Below are 20,935 nucleotides of genomic sequence, written 5' to 3' on the forward strand. Positions count from 1 at the left end.
ATGTCTACCCGAAACAAATATGGTCTGCACTGCACTTGAATGCTGGACTGATACCATCAGTGACATTTTTTTTTTTGTAAATAAATCGTGAAGGAATGAAACTGCACTAACGAAGGAGGGGACTGCGCATCTTATATATTTAGGAAAAATAACATCGTCAGGATAATTTTTACACGGTTGACTTTCTTTGTCTGCAACCTTCACAGCTCAAGCATCCCTCCCCCAGCTTCCTTTCTGTCTCAGCCCAGCTCGTTTTCAGCACCATGGACAGTGACCTGCCTACTGGAGCTGCGTTGCCATGGTGACGCGCAGTCTATTCAGCTGGAGCCTGCAGTGTCCTCTGAAGCTGTCTGTGATTTAATATTCAGACGTGCCCCCCCCGCCCCCCTCATTTCACAGCGTTATATCAGCGGCACACATATCTGATGAATATTATCTGTTAAAATATATATCATGTAAAGTATCTATTGTCGATAATAAAGACAGTTAGGTGCTTTGAAAAAAAAAAGGGTGCATTGATGAAGCATGGGGGAGCGTGGAGGAAGAAAAGGGAGGGGCTGTTGCAGAATGCGGCAACGCTCGTGCACGCGCACGAATTGGCCTAGTTCCAGAGGCAATACGTAACACGTGGGAGGGGTGCGGTGGTTTGGTGTTTTTACTATGTAGGTCACTTTGTTGCCTGTTTATTGTTAGTATTATCATTATTTTTCACTTCTCTAATATTTTTTTCCGTCGGTGTCAATAATCTCTTTTAGTGTGGAATGATTTTGCAAGGCAAAAGTATGCATTAAAAATGTAGAGTAGACATAGTGGAAAGGTTCAGTGATGAGAGCTGCAGTTGCGGGGTTGATCCAGGAGAGGTCACTGCACACCTCTGCTACAAGATAAAGATTGTGGGAGTGTGCAGAGCAGAGCACACAGAATAAGAATGTCCAAAGCTTTACCTGCAACAGGAAAATGAATATTATAACTATGAACTATTTCATTTGGCCAAAAAGCTAGAACCATATAGACAGTGTAAGATTCCTACTCTTAATATAATCAGTGAGTATAAATGTTAACAGATTTAATTTGCAGAACAATTCTGGCATGCCAATGCAGCTAAACAGAAATAAGTAAGAACGCCAAAATACAAGTGCGACATCAGGCCTGATTGAACTCACACTGGAAAAACATACCATCCGCGCAAAACATTGCTGTGACTGCTATACACAACACAGAACAAAGTCACCGTCTTAAAATTGAGAGAAAATCCTTCTAATTAAGTCAACAGTAATGACGTTATTCATCTAAGTGTGCGTTTTTAACATTTAATTATCAGATCATTCCATCTATTTATTTAAAACTAAAACGTGAAGATATTTGAGCTTTTAATCGCCCTTGTGACGTGATGTGTTATGTCCAAACTCAATGAGATATGTTTTCATTTCACCCCTACAATAGCAGATGTCTGCACTCGTACACTCCTAAAACAAGTTTCTGCATTAAGGTTTAAAATGAAGTATTTACTATCACTTGTTATTATTATTATCATTACTATTATTATTATTACTATTATTTTTATTATTAATGTAATTATTAAACTACGACAAAAAAAGATGTGCTGTTCATCCTTAAATTTTCCACGTTACTTTCCATCTTAAAATGTTTTGTTGCCATTTGAATTCAGTCTTTGAAACGAGGAAATTTCGAGAGGATTTAGTGATTTTACTTACAAATAAGTAGGGCTTGCACTTGGAAAACATGTATTTTATTGAAAAGAATCAAGCTTATAAAAACAGACATTTTCTAAAACGTACCTAAACGTATCGTGATCGCACCAATGTTACAATGACAATAAGTGGCGCTGTTACATAGTATATCTCTAGAGTGGTTGGGTGCAGAGGGGATTATTTTTTTTTTCATATTCAGTCAGTAATATCCCAATAAGACGGTTGGACAGATTGGACGACAGGCTTCTTTTGGCCGCAGTGATGGTTCAAGAAGACTTTCGTTATCGTTTGTCTTAAAAAGAAAACTGAAAGTCGAGAATCATTTTTGACGGATATTGGATCGTTCATTTAAAAGGCTTTAGACAAACAATGGCGAGAAGGGACACAAAGGGACGACAGAATGTGTGGATTTATCTGTGTCTGGCTCTGGTGATTCTATCTAACTTGGGAGGAATGTCGGCTCAAATACGGTATTCAATTCAGGAAGAATCAAAACTGGGCAGTCAGGTTGGGAATGTGGCTAAAGACATTGGATTAGAGCTCGGCCGACTGGCGGACAGGAATCTTCGTGTTGTGTCAGCAACAAAGCAGGATCTGTTCAAGGTAAACCCAAAGGATGGAGTTCTGTTTGTGAACCAGAGAGTAGACAGAGAGGAGCTGTGTGCAAAAAATGCTCCATGCATCACAAATCTGAAAGCAGTTGTAGAAAACCCCCTTGAGATGCATCAAGTAATAATAGAGATACTCGATGTAAACGACAACTCGCCGAAATTTCCCGAAGATAACTACACATTAGAGGTGCTGGAGTCCGCCACAGTTGGATCTCGATTTCAGATGGAAGGAGCAAATGACTTGGATGTTGGCATGAATTCGTTACAGTCATATAAGCTAAACCATAACCAGTATTTTCGTCTTGAAATTGAAGAATTTGGGGAGGAAGGCAAGGTACCATTTCTCATTTTACAAAGACCATTGGATAGAGAGAATGCAGATCAGCATTGGTTACAATTAACAGCTACAGATGGAGGTAAACCCTTTAAATCTGGTTCTATTAATATTACAGTAATCGTATCTGATGTAAACGACAACTCACCAGTGTGTGACAAACAAAAATACACTATAACAGTGAAGGAAAACGCACCATCAGGAACATTTCTGCTGACAGTGAAAGCATCGGACTCTGATGAGGGTCTGAACGGGGAGATAGAATATTCTTTAAGGAGTAAACTCAGAGGACTCTCAACGGAGCCCTTTGATTTGGATAGCAAAACTGGTAGACTAACTGTGAAAGGAGGCCTCGATTACGAGGAAAAGCAGGTCTATGAGATTAAAGTGTTGGCTGCTGACAAAGGAGTCGTGTCTCTCTCCACGCACTGCAACGTGGTTGTGAGAGTGGAGGACGTGAATGATAACCAACCTGAAATTGAAATCACATCCCTTTCTAGTCGCATTCCAGAGGATGCTCCTCCTGGCACTGTGGTGGCGTTGATGGGTGTGACGGACCTTGACTCAGGTGTGAACGGGCAGGTGGTCTGCAGTGTGTCTGGCCATTTACCCTTTGATTTAAAACAATCCCCGGACGGTCAGTCATACTCTTTGATAACCAAGGACTACCTAGATAAAGAAACAACCTCAATGTATTATATTACAATAATAGCTAAGGACCTTGGAAGACCCTCCCTATCTTCTACGAAGGTGATACAGGTAGATGTAATCGATGTAAATGATAATAGACCTTTGTTCACTCAAAGCCCATATACGTTTTATGTGTTTGAAAACAACAAAGCTGGAATGTCCATATTCTCAGTAAGCGCATCTGATGATGATGGAGGGGAAAACGCAGCAGTCACGTATTCACTCGTACATAAAAGTCCTGGACCCACTGTAACCTCCTTTCTAAATATAAATGAAGCCAATGGCACTATTTCTGCGTTGAAAAGTTTCGACTTTGAAACAGTGAAAACGTTCCAGTTCCAAGTTGTGGCCACAGATTCTGGAACTCCGTCTCTAAGCAACAACGTCACAGTGAACGTGTTCATTCTGGATCAGAACGACAACGCTCCAGTCATCCTGTATCCAGTCAGCTCCAACGGTTCTGCTGAAGGTGTGGAGGAGATTCCCCGCAACGTGAACGCACCACACTTGGTGACTAAAGTCAGAGCCTATGACGCTGATATAGGATATAACGGATGGTTACTGTTTTCACTGCAGGAAGTGACTGAGCACAGTCTCTTTTCTTTGGACCGCTATACAGGACAGATCAGAACACTTCGCTCATTCACAGAGACAGACGAGGCTGAGCACAAACTGATCATACTGGTCAAAGACAATGGCAACGTTTCCCTGTCAGCAACAGCTACTGTCATTGTCAAAGTTGTGGAGCCCAAAGAGGCTTTTGCTGCTTCTGATGTGAAAAGTGCAACAAACGATGATGAGGAGAGCAATGTCACTTTTTATCTCATGATAACTTTGGCCTCCGTTTCAGCACTTTTTCTCATCAGTATCATCGTGCTCATTGCAATGCAGTGCTCCAAATCCACAGACTACACTTCCAAATACCTGCAAGAGACTAACTATGACGGGACTCTGTGTCACAGCATCCAGTACAGATCTGGAGACAAACGCTACATGTTAGTGGGACCCAGAATGAGTATAGGATCTACTATAGTCCCGGGCAGCCATGCTAACACTCTCGTGCTCCCTGACAGGAGGAGGACTTCTACTGAGGTAAGAGCATTTAGCACTGCGCCGCAAATATTGCAGATTGCCTGACCGCTGTCCATGGTGCTGACATGCTTTTGCTTTATGTTGACAAGCAAGTGAGCGTCTTAGAAATGTAGAAAAGTAGAGTAAAAGTCTAATATAAATGAGTATGGGATCTACTATAGTCCCAGGTGACAGGTAGAAGGCATCTACACAGGTAGGTGGTATGTGTATGTATATCTTCTTACAATAAAATTGCCTGTTTACTGCATTGATTCTGCTGGTGTGAAATGACGCTGTCCATGGTTATGAAAAACGGTTTTGTGTTTCTTTTTTTGTTGTCACAACAGTGGCAGGTCGATCTACGATAATAACACATAACGACCTGTTATCATGAATCAGGTGGCCATTCCCGATGTAGACCCATTTGACAATCCATTATATCAAAGTGAATTTAATGTGTATTAGGCGAAGTATGTCTCCTTTTTATCCCTTATGCGGATTATATCAATATATGATTTGAAGTTAATCGTGTTTACACTGCAAATTAATAATGGTAATTTATTATTTTACAAAAAATGTAATTGTTTGTCTATTAAAAGGTGCAGATAAATTAAGTCAAGGAAAGGAATGTGGATTGCGGTTTGCTTACAAACATCCAACACATGTAATAGACAGGCGAGACCATAAGGGGCTTTTTAATAGAAGCTTATATCGTGCCTTTTAAGACAGGACTATAGGGCAGCCATGTGGCACGCAGGAGTAGTTTACCACAGACTCCCAAGAAAAACAAGTTCAACAGTTGGGTTTTCGTAACGTACTGCAGCCCTCTGACCACGTGGTGTCATTGTGGCCTCGATCATGGATGTGGAGCACCCTCTTTAAGGCCCTGCCCATCTCTGGATCATCTCTGAGGGAGAGGGTTCTCTGACGGTGTTCTTGTTGTATGCTTTTATATCAAGAAACATGAGTAGTGTTTAAGCGTGTGAAAGGATAATATGCGAGGATTGTGAAATGAATACAATGTCAATGATTTGGTGAATAACTGGATTTCTTTTGCACCAAAGAAGCATTTTTTATCTTCACGATGGGAAAACGAGGACAAAGGCAACGGGTGAGCTGCTGGTGTGTTACCGGGATTTTGTTGCTGTGCTTTGTGGAGCGGATTGTGGCTCAGCTAAGATATGCTGTTCCAGAAGAAGTGCAAGCTGGATCCCCTGTTGGAAATGTCGCAAAGGATTTAGGCTTGGACATTAGCACTTTAAAAGACAGGCGGTTTCGTATCGTTTCGGGTCCAAATCATGCTCAATTCCAGTTAAATCAAAACAATGGAGTGCTGTATATCGGGGAAAAGATGGACCGGGAGGAGCTATGTGAAGGAATCAGGGTTTGCTTGATAAACCTGAAAATTGTTGTTGAAAGCCCACTAGAAATACACCATGTTGGTGTTGAAATAACGGATGTTAATGACCATTCCCCAATTTTTCCTGAAGGCGAGCAGCGACTGGAAATAGCGGAGCACACTCCTCCAGGTACACGTTTCCAAATCCATGCAGCGAGAGACCCTGATGTCGGTGCACAGTCGGTCCGATTATATAAATTAAGCCGGAATGAGCTTTTTGAAATTGAAACTAGAGACACTGAAGAGGATAAGATACCATTTTTAGTGCTGAAAAAGCCATTGGATAGGGAACAAAAGGCAGAACATCGTTTAGTGTTAACTGCTCTGGATGGAGGCAATCCCTCTAAATCTGGAGGTCTCAATTTAACGATCACAGTGTTAGATACAAATGATAATCGTCCTGTGTTCAGCAAAGACATATATACCGTGTCGATAAACGAAAATGCACCTCTTGGAACTCTTGTAATACATTTAAATGCTACAGATTTAGATGAAGGTTCTAATAGTGACATTGAATACAGTTTTGGAAAAACACAAAAGAAGAAAGTGCATGACATATTTGAATTAGACAGCGTCAATGGCGAGATTCGAGTAAAAGGAAAAGTAGACTTCGAAGATACGGAGATATACAGACTGGAACTGCAGGCTTCAGATAAAGGCCAGCCACCGTGGACGGCTGGTGCTAGAGTTATTATAAAAATAATAGATGTGAATGACAATAAGCCAGAGATTGAAGTAACATCATTGTCAAACTTAGTCCCAGAGGATTCAAAGCCTGGCACTGTCATTTCTCTCATCAGCGTCACTGACAAAGATTCGGGCATTAATGGAAAAGTTATTTGTGCAGTCTCGAATAATGTTCCGTTTGATTTGACGCCATCCATTGAGGAAAACATGTATTCCCTTGTTACAAAAGGACGTTTGGACAGAGAGCAGGTGTCACATTATGACATCACAATAACCGCCACAGACTGTGGTGACCCTCCTTTTTCCACTTTTAAAACTCTCAGTATTCAGATATCAGATGTAAATGACAACAGTCCACGTTTTGAACAAAACCCTTTACAATTTTATCTGGTAGAAAATAACGTTGCTGGAGCGTCAATATTCTCTGTAAGCGCAACAGACGAAGATATAAATGATAATGCAGCGATTTCATATCATATTGTGAGAGAAGGAAGTCAAAATGATATGACGTCTTTCATAAATGTAAACTCTGAAAATGGACAAATATCAGCGCTGAAAAGTTTCGACTTTGAAACAGTGAAAAAGTTCCAGTTCCAAGTTGTGGCCACAGATTCTGGAACTCCGTCTCTAAGCAACAACGTCACAGTGAACGTGTTCATTCTGGATCAGAACGACAACGCTCCAGTCATCCTGTATCCAGTCAGCTCCAACGGCTCTGCTGAAGGTGTGGAGGAGATTCCCCGCAACGTGAACGCACCACACTTGGTGACTAAAGTCAGAGCCTATGACGCTGATATAGGATATAACGGCTGGTTACTGTTTTCACTGCAGGAAGTGACTGAGCACAGTCTCTTTTCTTTGGACCGCTATACAGGACAGATCAGAACACTTCGCTCATTCACAGAGACAGACGAGGCTGAGCACAAACTGGTCATACTGGTCAAAGACAATGGCAACGTTTCCCTGTCAGCAACAGCTACTGTCATTGTTAAAGTTGTGGAGCCCAAAGAGGCTTTTGCTGCTTCTGATGTGAAAAGTGCAACAAACGATGAAGAGGAGAGTAATGTCACTTTTTATCTCATGATAACTTTGGCCTCCGTTTCAGCACTTTTTCTCATCAGCATCATCGTGCTCATTGCAATGCAGTGCTCCAAATCCACAGACTACACTTCCAAATACCTCCAAGAGACTAACTATGACGGGACTCTGTGTCACAGCATCCAGTACAGATCTGGAGACAAACGCTACATGTTAGTGGGACCCAGAATGAGTATAGGATCTACTATAGTCCCGGGCAGCCATGCTAACACTCTAGTGCTCCCTGACAGGAGGAGGACTTCTACTGAGGTAAGAGCATACATCGATATAGACTAGAACTACCGTCATACAATTTTTTTGCTGTGTTGAAATAGTATCTGAAATTGTAGGCTTATATGGTTTATTATGGTCCAGTAGTGTCTCTCTTAGAAATAGAAAAGTATTTCAGGCTCCTGATAAAACAATTTATTTGTTTGCGCTATGCTCTGTTTATAAGCTTGAATTTCCCTCGGGATCAATAAAGTATCTATCTCTCTATCTATCATCTATCTATCTATCTATCTATCTATCTATCTATCTATCTATCTATCTATCTATCTATCTATCTATCTATCTATCTATCTATCTATCTATCTATCTATCTATCTATCTATCTATCTATCTATCTATCTTGCGTGCTATTTCCAAGTTGCTGAAGAAGGTTGTATTGTTAACATTGTGGTTACTTCCAAGTTGGGATTTAGTTTTGAGTTGGATTTGACCTTTTAAACAAGCAACATTTTCCTACTGTGTGAGGAATGTTGTGCAGTAAGAGCGTGATGGCATACTGTAACCTTTAGCGCTCTCCATGGTGCTGGAGGGAAGATTTTGTCAAATTGGAACTTTGAAGTCCGATTTTCTGTTTAATTTAAAAACTGTTTGGCTCATAAAAACCATTAACTTCACAATGACAATGCCAAACATATTTTATCGTGTTCCTTGAACCTATACTTTAGTCAGGGATAGCACACCTTTCTTTTAAATGAGGAGTTGTCAACCAAACTCCAACGAGGTCATAACGTGCTTAGCCCACAGGGTGTCAGTGTGATATCAGCACATCCGCATATCTTGCAGCGTTGGCCCTGCCCCTTCAAGAGGATTTGTTCAGGTTAACACAGAGGAGACAGCACTGTCCCCACGAAAGAGTGTTGCCGTAGTTAAATGAGCGCATACGTCGTTTTAACACATCGTGTCTCAATAATATATTTTGTCACTTAGCTCGCACTTTCTGTTTCGTATGGACCTGTAAGTGGATATACTGGTACAGATCAAACTGGGACGATGGGAGCTGGCGGACAAAGACGAGGAGGAATGCCATGGTGGCAAGCCCTTCGTTTTTTTGTTATGCTGAGCGGCGTAGGGCAGATCTCAGGTCAGATAAAATATTCTGTTCCAGAGGAGGGAAAAGTGGGATCCGTTGTTGGAAATGTTGCAAAGGATCTAGGATTGGATATCACTTCGCTGCATGATCGACGGTTTCGAATTGTTTCAGGATCCAAAGATGCTCAGTTTGAAGTCAATCAGAACAATGGAGTCTTATATGTGCACAAGAACATCGACCGAGAGGAGCTCTGTGAAAGTGTTTCTCCGTGTGTGATGAACCTGAAAATGGTAGCTGAAAATCCAATGGAAATACATTATGTCGGAGTCGAAATCATAGATGTAAATGACAATTCACCGCGCTTTAAAGAGGAAGAAAAAATATTAGAAATTCCGGAGTCTACTCTTCCAGGCAGACGTTTTCAATTACCCACTGCTCACGATCCAGATGTTGCCATCAACACAGTTCGTGCGTACAAGTTAAATCAAAACGAACATTTTAGCATACAAATTAGAGAGAGGGGAGAGGACAAGATGCCCTTCTTAGTTCTTCAAAAATCTCTGGATCGGGAAAAGGAGTATGAGCACAATCTATTATTGACAGCAGTTGACGGTGGGAATCCACCGAGATCAGGGACGCTTAATGTCACAGTCATAGTTCTTGATTCAAATGATAACCATCCTACATTCAGCCAAGACGTATATTCAGTAACAATACCTGAAAACGTGCACGCAGATACAAGTGTGATTACAGTAAAGGCTTCGGACATGGATGAGGGTGCAAATGGACAAATTGAATTTCTTTTCGGTGGCCAACTTGGCCAGGAGATATATGATATTTTCAGTTTAGATAAAGATACTGGTGAAATTCGAGTGAAGGGAGAAATAGACTTTGAGAAGGTTGAAGTTTATAAATTGGACGTTCATGCCACTGACAAAGGGCAGCCTCCAATGAGCACTGATTGTAGGGTGATCATCAAAGTGCTCGACAAAAACGACAACAAGCCACAGATAGAGGTGACATCCCTGTCAAACACAGTATCCGAAGACTCAAAACCTGGCATCGTGGTTTCTCTTATCAGTATTACAGACCAGGACGCCGGGTTGAACGGTAAAGTAATGTGTAGCTTGTCTGAAAATGTGCCATTCGATTTGAAACCATCATTTCAAGAAAATATGTACTCGTTGATATTGAAACACCCATTGGATAGAGAATCTGTTGCACATTATGACATCACAATAACAGTTACAGACTGTGGCCAGCCTCCTCTCTCAACATTCAAAACTCTCAGTATTGATGTTTCGGATGTGAATGACAATGTTCCAACGTTTATGCATAATCCAATAGAACTTTACCTTTTAGAAAATAACGTACCAGGAAACCCTATATTTTCTGTTACTGCTTCAGATGTGGATTTGAATGAAAACGCTGCCTTAACGTATCATATTGTGAGAGAGGAGAAAAGTCAAGTAAAAATAACAGCATTTTTAAATATAAATTCGGAAAATGGACAAATTACCGCGCTGAAAAGTTTCGACTTTGAAACAGTGAAAACGTTCCAGTTCCAAGTTGTGGCCACAGATTCTGGAACTCCGTCTCTAAGCAACAACGTCACAGTGAACGTGTTCATTCTGGATCAGAACGACAACGCTCCAGTCATCCTGTATCCAGTCAGCTCCAACGGTTCTGCTGAAGGTGCGGAGGAGATTCCCCGCAATGTGAACGCACCACACTTGGTGACTAAAGTCAGAGCCTATGACGCTGATATAGGATATAACGGCTGGTTACTGTTTTCACTGCAGGAAGTGACTGAGCACAGTCTCTTTTCTTTGGACCGCTATACAGGACAGATCCGAACACTTCGCTCATTCACAGAGACAGACGAGGCTGAGCACAAACTGGTCATACTGGTCAAAGACAATGGCAACGTTTCCCTGTCAGCAACAGCTACTGTCATTGTCAAAGTTGTGGAGCCCAAAGAGGCTTTTCCTGCTTCTGATGTGAAAAGTGCAACAAACGATGATGAGGAGAGTAATGTCACTTTTTATCTCATGATAACTTTGGCCTCCGTTTCAGCACTTTTTCTCATCAGTATCATCGTGCTCATTGCAATGCAGTGCTCCAAATCCACAGACTACACTTCCAAATACCTCCAAGAGACTAACTATGACGGGACTCTGTGTCACAGCATCCAGTACAGATCTGGAGACAAACGCTACATGTTAGTGGGACCCAGAATGAGTATAGGATCTACTATAGTCCCGGGCAGCCATGCTAACACTCTAGTGCTCCCTGACAGGAGGAGGATTTCTACTGAGGTAAGAGCATTTAGCACTACGTGTTAAATATTTCTGATTACCTGGTTGCAACCGCTGTCCATGGTGCTGAAATGCTTTTGCCAGAGAGCATATTCGAAATCATAAACATGGCTCTGTTTTTCAAAACAATTACTGTTTGTTTTCAACATGTGCATATCATATCTCATCAGTAACGTTTTAGAGGGAACCAAAAAGTTTTCTGTTTTCACTTCATTTTTTTTAAATTTTAACTTTATTTTTTTAAGCATACTATTGAAAATAAAAAAGCTTGTTACATTTCTTTGCTGACCTCGGGGTGTCACTGTAACATCTGACGAAATATAGAAGAAATTGTCCCTCCCCTCACCAAGCCTTTGTTTCATATCGAGAGCGGGGCATGCATTTGAGCCAAGCACTCCATCGGATGTTTCCTTATTTTGCATTTAGTGTAGCGAAACTAATAATTGGACATATGCTATCGCAATAAAGACAGTTAAAGTGTTTTCCAAGTTGAATAACAACAATAATGGGGACGAACAGAAGACGTCGAACAGGGGACTACTATTTTTTTATGATGCGCTTGTCTCTCTTGCTGTTTTGCGGAAAACGGGCTCATGCTCAGATACGATATTCTGTTCCAGAGGAGGTAAAAGAAGGAACTGTTGTTGGAAATGTTGCAAAGGATCTCGGTCTTGAAATTTCTTCGTTGACCAACAGACGGTTTCGTGTTGTGTCGGGATCCAAGGAGGCATTTTTGGAGGTAAATCGGGACAATGGGGTTCTCTTTGTCAGCAGGAAAGTCGACAGAGAGGAGCTCTGTCAAGGCAGCGGTGCCTGCTTAATGGAATTAAAGATTCTAATCGAAAACCCTTTGGAAATGCACCACATTGTTGTCGACATTTCCGATGTGAATGATCACTCCCCTGGATTTCCCGAGATAGAACAGACATTCGAAATAGCTGAGCATACATTACCAGGAAAGCGTTTTCAACTGCACACAGCTCGTGATCCAGATGCCGGCATTAACTCAATTCGTACATACACTTTGACTTCAAATGAACATTTTGAAGTAGACATCCGTCAAAGTGACGAAGACAAAATACCGTTTTTAGTGCTGAAAAAATCATTAGACAGAGAACAAAAGGATAAACACACGTTGCTACTGACAGCGATAGATGGAGGAAAACCTCAAAGATCAGGAACATTAAATGTTACAATTATTGTTCTTGATATTAATGATAACCGTCCAATGTTTAGTCAGGAGATTTACCAAATTGAAATAAAAGAAAATGTTAAACTCGGTACTTCAATCATTAAAATGAATGCAACAGATCCAGATGTAGGCACCAACAGTGAGATTCAATATAGTCTTGGAAAAACACTGAAGAAAAAAGTGTATGACATTTTTGAATTGGACAAATTAACTGGAGAAGTAAGGGTTAAAGGAATGTTGGACTTTGAGGAGAACAACGTTTATAGACTCGATGTTGAGGCATCCGATAAAGGAACACCTCCCCTGACTGGTGAGTGTAGAGTCATTATTAAAATAAAAGACATCAATGATAATCCACCTGAAATAGAAGTCACATCACTGTTGAACACAGTGTCTGAAGATTCAAAGCCTGGAACCGTTATTTCTCTACTTAGCGTGTCGGATAAAGACTCTGAAGTCAACGGAAAAATAATGACAAGCATAACCTCAGACGTGCCCTTTGAATTAAAACCTTCTTATAAGGAGAACATTTATTCAGTTGTCACAAAGGGACTTCTGGATCGAGAGCAGGTGTCACACTATGACATAACTATAAAAGCCACGGACTGTGGTGACCCTCCCTTATCCACTTTTAAAACTCTCAGTATTCAGATTTCAGATGTAAATGACAACAGTCCACATTTTGAACAAAACCCTTTACAGTTTTATCTGGTAGAAAATAACGTTGCTGGAGCGTCAATATTCTCTGTAAGCGCAACAGACGAAGATATAAATGAAAATACAGCGATTACATATCATATTGTGAGAGAAGGGAGTCAAAATGACATGACATCTTTCATAAATGTAAACTCTGAAAATGGACAAATATCGGCGTTGAAAAGTTTCGACTTTGAAACAGTGAAAAAGTTCCAGTTCCAAGTTGTGGCCACAGATTCTGGAACTCCGTCTCTAAGCAACAACGTCACAGTCAACGTGTTCATTCTGGATCAGAACGACAACGCTCCAGTCATTCTGTATCCAGTCAGCTCCAACGGTTCTGCTGAAGGTGTGGAGGAGATTCCCCGCAACGTGAACGCACCACACTTGGTGACTAAAGTCAGAGCCTATGACGCTGATATAGGATATAACGGATGGTTACTGTTTTCACTGCAGGAAGTGACTGAGCACAGTCTCTTTTCTTTGGACCGCTATACAGGACAGATCAGAACACTTCGCTCATTCACAGAGACAGACGAGGCTGAGCACAAACTGGTCATACTGGTCAAAGACAATGGCAACGTTTCCCTGTCAGCAACAGCTACTGTCATTGTCAAAGTTGTGGAGCACAAAGAGGCTTTTGCTGCTTCTGATGTGAAAAGTGCAACAAACGATGATGAGGAGAGTAATGTCACTTTTTATCTCATGATCACTTTGGCCTCCGTTTCAGCACTTTTTCTCATCAGTATCATCGTGCTCATTGCAATGCAGTGCTCGAAATCCACAGACTACACTTCCAAATACCTCCAAGAGACTAACTATGACGGGACTCTGTGTCACAGCATCCAGTACAGATCTGGAGACAAACGCTACATGTTAGTAGGACCCAGAATGAGTATAGGATCTACTATAGTCCCGGGCAGCCATGCTAACACTCTCGTGCTCCCTGACAGGAGGAGGACTTCAACTGAGGTAAGGGCATTTAGAATTATGTCACAGATATTGCTGATCGCTTGCTTGTGACCGCTGTCCATGGTGCTAACAAGCATGAGACCATATTCGAAACCATAAACATGTAATTGCCCTGTTTTGCAACACAATGGCTGATTGGTGCATATCTTATCAGGAACATTTAGAGGGAACAAATGTTATGTTTTTCTGTTGAGTGATACAAAAATGTGTGTTTCTTCAAATGCTGAGCAATATTTACTGGAAAGTTTGACTACTACAAAAATCGTTGATGGATAGTGAAACATATTGGATATCTGTGATCGAGTTCAACATAGAAGCAAATGAATCATAAAGACTTTTCATAAACAAATTAACTGTACCTGAGAAAAACATTACAAAGAGAAAAGTTATTAAATACCAACTGATTGCTTTCCACTTAATGTGGGTACATGGTTCACTCGTACTTGTTTTTTTTTTTTTTTTCAGTTCTTACGTCTCATATATTTGGAATATTAAAATGCAAGACAGACTGTACTCAGCTATTACCTCTTGGTGTCACTATTACATTGGTTGACATTAGACAAAGTTGTCCCTCCCCTTTCCAAGCTTTTGTTTCCTGCTGAAGAGAGCAAAGACGGGTTTGGACTCGAGACAAACAGTCCATGGATTTTTTTTTTCCGTTTGAAAATATGTGGTATTAAGCGGGTTTGACATCAATAACTTTCAGTGGAAGTAGCAGGTTTCTGGGAATTTATGTCTTGTTGGATTATGATGGGAAGTGACACAAAAACGCGAACAATGGGCTGCTTCTGCTTTGCTTTTTATTCGTCTTTGCTGCTGCTGTTGGGGACACAGGCTTCAGCTCAGACACGGTACTCTATCCCAGAGGAGCTGAAAGAAGGAACTGTTGTTGGAAATGTTGCGAAGGATCTTGGTCTTGACACCACCTCTTTGACTGATCGACGGTTCCGTGTTGTGTCTGGCAGTAAGGATGCTATATTTGAAGTCAACCATGAAAACGGGGTATTGTACGTTCACCGGCATATTGACAGGGAGGAGCTCTGTCAGGGCAGCGGGGATTGCCTCGTGGAGCTCAAAATCCTCGTTGAAAACCCTTTGGAAATACATTATGTTGTCGTAGAAATTACTGACGTTAATGACCATGCTCCAAGTTTCCCAGAAAAAGAACAGACATTTGAAATAGCTGAGCATACATTACCAGGGAAGCGATTTAAATTGCACACGGCCCGTGATCCAGATGCTGGAATTAACTCTATTCGAACATACACTTTGACCTCAAATGAACATTTTGAAGTAAATATCCGTCAAGGTGATTCGGGTAAGACACCGTTCTTAGTGTTGAAGAAATCCTTAGATAGAGAACAAAAAGATAAACACATGCTGCTGCTGACAGCGATAGATGGAGGAAAACCTCAAAGATCAGGAACATTAAATGTTACAATTATTGTTCTTGATATTAATGATAACCGTCCAATGTTTAGTCAGGAGATTTACCAAATTGAAATACAAGAAAACGTTAAAATCGGCACTTCAATATTTAAAATGAATGCAACAGATCCAGATGAAGGGATTAATGGCGAAGTAGAATACAGCCTCGGGAAAACCTTGATTCAGAAAGTGTATGAACTTTTTGAAATGGACAAGACAACAGGAGAGATTAGAGTTAATGGAGTCGTTGATTACGAAGAAAAAGATTTATATGAGCTGGACATTGAGGCATCTGACAGAGGAACACCTCCACTGACTGGTGAGTGTCGAGTCATAATAAAAATAAAAGACATCAATGATAATCCACCTAAAATAGAAGTCACATCACTGTCAAACACAGTTTCTGAAGATTCAAAACCTGGAACCGTTATTTCTCTACTTAGTTTAATAGATAAGGACTCTGGTGTTAATGGGAAAACTATTTTACAAATGTCGAATGACGTTCCCTTTGAATTAAAACCTTCTTATAAAGAAAATATATATTCTGTTGTCACTAAGGGACTTCTGGATCGAGAGCAGGTGTCACACTATGACATAACTATAAAAGCTACTGACTGTGGTGACCCTCCTTTATCCACTTTTAAAACTCTCAGTATTCAGATATCAGATGTAAATGACAACAGTCCACGTTTTGAACAAAACCCTTTACAGTTTTATCTGGTAGAAAATAACATCGCTGGAGCGTCAATATTCTCTGTAAGCGCAACAGACGAAGATATAAATGATAATGCAGCGATTACATATCATATTGTGAGAGAAGGAAGTCAAAATGACATGACGTCTTTCATAAATGTAAACTCTGACAATGGACAAATATCGGCGCTTAAAAGTTTCGACTTTGAAACAGTGAAAACGTTCCAGTTCCAAGTTGTGGCCACAGATTCTGGAACTCCGTCTCTAAGCAACAACGTCACAGTGAACGTGTTCATTCTGGATCAGAACGACAACGCTCCAGTCATCCTGTATCCAGTCAGCTCCAACGGTTCTGCTGAAGGTGTGGAGGAGATTCCCCGCAACGTGAACGCACCACACTTGGTGACTAAAGTCAGAGCCTATGACGCTGATATAGGATATAACGGATGGTTACTGTTTTCACTGCAGGAAGTGACTGAGCACAGTCTCTTTTCTTTGGACCGCTATACAGGACAGATCAGAACACTTCGCTCATTCACAGAGACAGACGAGGCTGAGCACAAACTGGTCATACTGGTCAAAGACAATGGCAACGTTTCCCTGTCAGCAACAGCTACTGTCATTGTCAAAGTTGTGGAGCCCAAAGAGGCTTTTGCTGCTTCTGATGTGAAAAGTGCAACAAACGATGATGAGGAGAGTAATGTCACTTTTTATCTCATGATCACTTTGGCCTCCGTTTCAGCACTTTTTCTCATCAGCATCATCGTGCTCATTGCAATGCAGTGCTCCAAATCCACAGACTACACTTCCAAATACCTGCAAGAGACTAACTATGACGGGACTCTGTGTCACAGCATCCAGTACAGATCTGGAGACAAACGCTACATGTTAGTGGGACCCAGAATGAGTATAGGATCTACTATAGTCCCGGGCAGTCATGCTAACACTCTAGTGCTCCCTGACAGGAGGAGGACTTCTACTGAGGTGAGGCAGTTTAAATTCTATACACCTGCTGTTTCCCTTTCATGTTATGACTTCTCTTAGCCCACTTACATCATATGTAAAAAGTTGCTATCATCTGACTTCAACCCCTCACGCAAATGTCTAAGTGATGCTTCATTTATTTATTCATGTTTTAAATTTTCTCACCTTGAAACGGAGCCTGCATTCCACAGTATGAACAGCAATTTCTAACACTAAGGCCTTTTCACATTTTATGGTCACATATTGGTTGTCATAAAGTTTAAAAGAAATGGCGAAAACACTGTCTTTGTCTTGTTTTGAAAACGAGACTTTGGGATGTACGTGGTTTTGCTTTCTAGCGATATAAAGGGTTCTCGCTGTCCATGGTACTGAAAATCCTTTTCAAGATCATCGGTTAAACAAATAGAAATATATAATCAAAAACAAACAAAAAATATCAGTGACACTTTAGTCTAAACATGTGGACTTGATTATTTTACGTATATGACTTTATAGAATATTCTCTTCAGAAATCATGTCCAACATCTTCTGTCCCTTTTTAAAGTCAATACTTAACTTTGGCTTAGACTACACCACCGGGTGTCAGTGTTCAGCAGTGTAATGATAGAGGGATTTGTTAAGGCGTGAGTAAAAGCAGACTCTGCCCCATTCACCGAATGTTTTTCAGCTCAACCACAAAGAATGGCATTGTGTCCTTTTTGTATCAATACTTCTCTCAGATAACTAGTTTTTCTGAAATGTAATTTTCGGACAACGGACTATGTTTTTGGAGGTGATTTGTGGATAATATTTTGAAGGATTACAACAAGAAGACAAAGGACGAAGAGGAAATATGATGTCTTGGTCGCGTCCCCTGCTTTTCTCTCTGCTCTTTTGCTTGGTTGGTGTTATTTCAGCTCAGATAAAATACACGACTCCAGAGGAAGTTAAAGTGGGAACTATCATTGGAAATGTTGCCAAGGATTTGGGCCTTGAAGTCAGTAGCTTGACAAACCGGCGTTTTCGCATTGTGCACGGAGCTCATGACGAGCGATTCGAGGTAAACCCGAACAATGGGGTTTTGTATGTTCATAAGAATCTCGACAGGGAAGAGATGTGCGATAAAGACGGTGCTTGTTTAAAGGATCTGAAAATTGTTGTGGAAAATCCTCTTGAGATCCATTATGTCACAGTGGAAATAACAGATGCAAACGATCACGAACCGAATTTTGTTGAGAAAGAAAAGGTTATAGAAATAGCAGAGAACACGTTTCCAGGAGCTCGATTTCAATTACCAGGAGCCCGTGATCCAGATATTGGAGTAAACTCCGTCCAGCGGTACAAGCTGAGTCAAAACGATCATTTTAATCTAGAAATACGAGACAGAGAAGATGATAAAATTCCCTTTTTAGTGTTGCAGAAACAGCTGGACAGAGAGCAGAAAACAACCCATAGCTTGATTTTAACAGCTATAGATGGAGGCACACCGCCAAAATCATCTAATCTTAATCTTACAATAAAGGTTCTTGACATTAATGATAACAGACCCAATTTTTCTAAAGAAGTTTACTCAGTGACATTGCAAGAAAATGTTGCATTGGATACCTTTGTAATAAAAGTCAATGCAACGGATCTCGACGAGGGAACTAATGGGGACGTCGAGTATTCACTTGGTGGCGATATTAATTCAAAGGTGCTTGAGCTATTTAGTCTAGACAAACACACAGGCGAAATTCGAGTTAAGGGACACATCGACTATGAAACTGCTGATGTTTTCAAGTTAAACGTTCAAGCCTCTGACAGAGGTCAACCTCCGATGACAACGGACTGTAGAGTCATTATAAAAATTAAAGATGTCAATGATAATGGACCAGAAATCGACGTTACTTCCATATCGAGCATGGTCCCCGAGAATGCAAAACATGGGACCGTGGTTTCTCTTATTAGTATATCTGACAGGGACTCTGGTCTGAACGGAAAAGTTAAATGCTCTCTGTCTGGGGATGTACCATTTGAATTAAAACCGTCATTTAAAGAAAACATGTATTCATTGGTGACAAAACAAACACTGGACAGGGAAACTGTGTCACATTATGACATTTCAATAACAGCTACCGACTATGGTGAGCCGCCAATGTCCGCATTTAAGACTTTAAGTATTCAGGTGTCAGACGTGAACGATAACATCCCAGAGTTCCCACACAGTCCACTGGACTTATATTTAACAGAAAACAATGCTCCTGGGGAATCCATATTTTCAGTGAGTGCTGTTGACAAAGACTTGAACGATAATGCTGCAGTATCCTATAGTATAACTAGAGGGGGAGGAGGTCATAATGATATGGCATCTTTTCTGAATATAAACCCTGAAAATGGACAAATCACCGCGCTGAAAGGGTTCGACTTTGAAACAGTGAAAACGTTCCAGTTCCAAGTTGTGGCCACAGATTCTGGATCTCCGTCTCTAAGCAGCAACGTCACAGTGAACGTGTTCATTCTGGATCAGAACGACAACGCTCCAGTCATCCTGTATCCAGTCAGCTCCAACGGTTCTGCTGAAGGTGTGGAGGAGATTCCCCGCAACGTGAACGCACCACACTTGGTGACTAAAGTCAGAGCCTATGACGCTGATATAGGATATAACGGATGGTTACTGTTTTCACTGCAGGAAGTGACTGAGCACAGTCTCTTTTCTTTGGACCGCTATACAGGACAGATCAGAACACTTCGATCATTCACAGAGACAGACGAGGCTGAGCACAAACTGGTCATACTGGTCAAAGACAATGGCAACGTTTCCCTGTCAGCAACAGCTACTGTCATTGTCAAAGTTGTGGAGCCCAAAGAGGCTTTTGCTGCTTCTGATGTGAAAAGTGCAACAAACGATGATGAGGAGAGCAATGTCACTTTTTATCTCATGATAACTTTGGCCTCCGTTTCAGCACTTTTTCTCATCAGCATCATCGTGCTCATTGCAATGCAGTGCTCCAAATCCACAGACTACACTTCCAAATACCTACAAGAGACTAACTATGACGGGACTCTGTGTCACAGCATCCAGTACAGATCTGGAGACAAACGCTACATGCTAGTGGGACCCAGAATGAGTATAGGATCTACTATAGTCCCGGGCAGCCATGCTAACACTCTAGTGCTCCCTGACAGGAGGAGGACTTCTACTGAGGTAAGAATTTTAAGAAAGATTATACTCTGTCTCTCACTTCACGAATTTAAGTTATACGTTTATCTTCTCTCACTTGGTAATGCTGCTGATTTTATCTAAGGACTCGAATCTGTTTGGGTTCTTGATCTTACACTTCCGATAGAAAGACATGTCAAAATTAAAGTATTTGTGACAAGAGCACGGACAGCTATGTTTATGCTCATTGTGAAAGCCCCTCTTGCAAATTTAGTCTCCTTTGTTCATAGACAAGTTTGAGATTTAAAGGAAGAAAGTTGACATTTGATTTAGAGTTTACTCATTTTAAAGAAGACGGTTCTCGACCTTTGACTCTGCTGTCCATGGTGCTGAAATAAAAATAGGACTCTTTACAACAATATACACTTATGATTTAAGACCTTTCCAATGAACATTTTTTGCAGTGAAAGTGCTTCGGTTTTGAGCACAAACAAAAAATCATTATTGTTTTAAAACGGAGAAACTTTATTTGTAACAGAGGAAGCGTGTTCTATGACACCTGATTAATGCTGTCTGTGGCACTGAAACGCAAGAACACGTCGAGCAGTTTTGTTCTGTTATAACATCTTTTA

At 40.9% G+C, this 20,935-nt stretch overlaps 7 protein-coding genes across 15 annotated transcripts in view; 6 read left to right on the forward strand and 1 right to left on the reverse strand.

Moving 5' to 3' along the window:
* Positions 1-20,935, reverse strand: part of LOC306829052 (uncharacterized protein) — a gene marked incomplete at its 5' end in the record, with an annotated part of 184,839 nt that overhangs the window by 34,050 nt on the left and 129,854 nt on the right. The window lies entirely within an intron of this gene.
* LOC306829026 (protocadherin alpha-3-like) lies at positions 1,933-4,897 on the forward strand. Its single transcript, XM_079351844.1, has one exon. The coding sequence runs from the start codon at positions 2,082-2,084 to the stop codon at positions 4,482-4,484; it is 2,403 nt and encodes an 800-aa protein (XP_079207970.1). The 5' UTR covers positions 1,933-2,081; the 3' UTR covers positions 4,485-4,897.
* Positions 5,029-7,880, forward strand: LOC306829038 (protocadherin gamma-C3-like). Its single transcript, XM_079351857.1, has one exon. It carries the CDS (start codon positions 5,503-5,505, stop codon positions 7,876-7,878), a length of 2,376 nt encoding a protein of 791 aa, XP_079207983.1. The 5' UTR covers positions 5,029-5,502; the 3' UTR covers positions 7,879-7,880.
* On the forward strand, positions 8,256-11,295 carry LOC306829035 (protocadherin alpha-8-like). Its single transcript, XM_079351853.1, has one exon. The coding sequence runs from the start codon at positions 8,863-8,865 to the stop codon at positions 11,245-11,247; it is 2,385 nt and encodes a 794-aa protein (XP_079207979.1). The 5' UTR covers positions 8,256-8,862; the 3' UTR covers positions 11,248-11,295.
* LOC306828996 (protocadherin alpha-C2-like) overlaps positions 11,515-20,935 on the forward strand; it is a 167,112-nt gene continuing 157,691 nt past the window's right edge. The window contains exon 1 of the mRNA XM_079351770.1: positions 11,515-14,080. Within this exon, the coding sequence (XP_079207896.1) occupies positions 11,726-14,080 (2,355 nt within the window). The 5' untranslated portion in view covers positions 11,515-11,725. The remainder of the gene's footprint in view (positions 14,081-20,935) is intronic.
* LOC306829017 (protocadherin alpha-3-like) lies at positions 14,478-17,587 on the forward strand. Its single transcript, XM_079351835.1, has one exon. It carries the CDS (start codon positions 14,813-14,815, stop codon positions 17,243-17,245), a length of 2,433 nt encoding a protein of 810 aa, XP_079207961.1. The 5' UTR covers positions 14,478-14,812; the 3' UTR covers positions 17,246-17,587.
* LOC306829018 (protocadherin alpha-8-like) lies at positions 17,622-20,890 on the forward strand. Its single transcript, XM_079351836.1, has one exon. It carries the CDS (start codon positions 18,018-18,020, stop codon positions 20,445-20,447), a length of 2,430 nt encoding a protein of 809 aa, XP_079207962.1. The 5' UTR covers positions 17,622-18,017; the 3' UTR covers positions 20,448-20,890.

The sequence above is a fragment of the Symphodus melops genome (assembly GCF_947650265.1).
Source record: "Symphodus melops genome assembly, chromosome: 9".
Taxonomy (NCBI): Eukaryota; Metazoa; Chordata; class Actinopteri; order Labriformes; family Labridae; genus Symphodus; species Symphodus melops.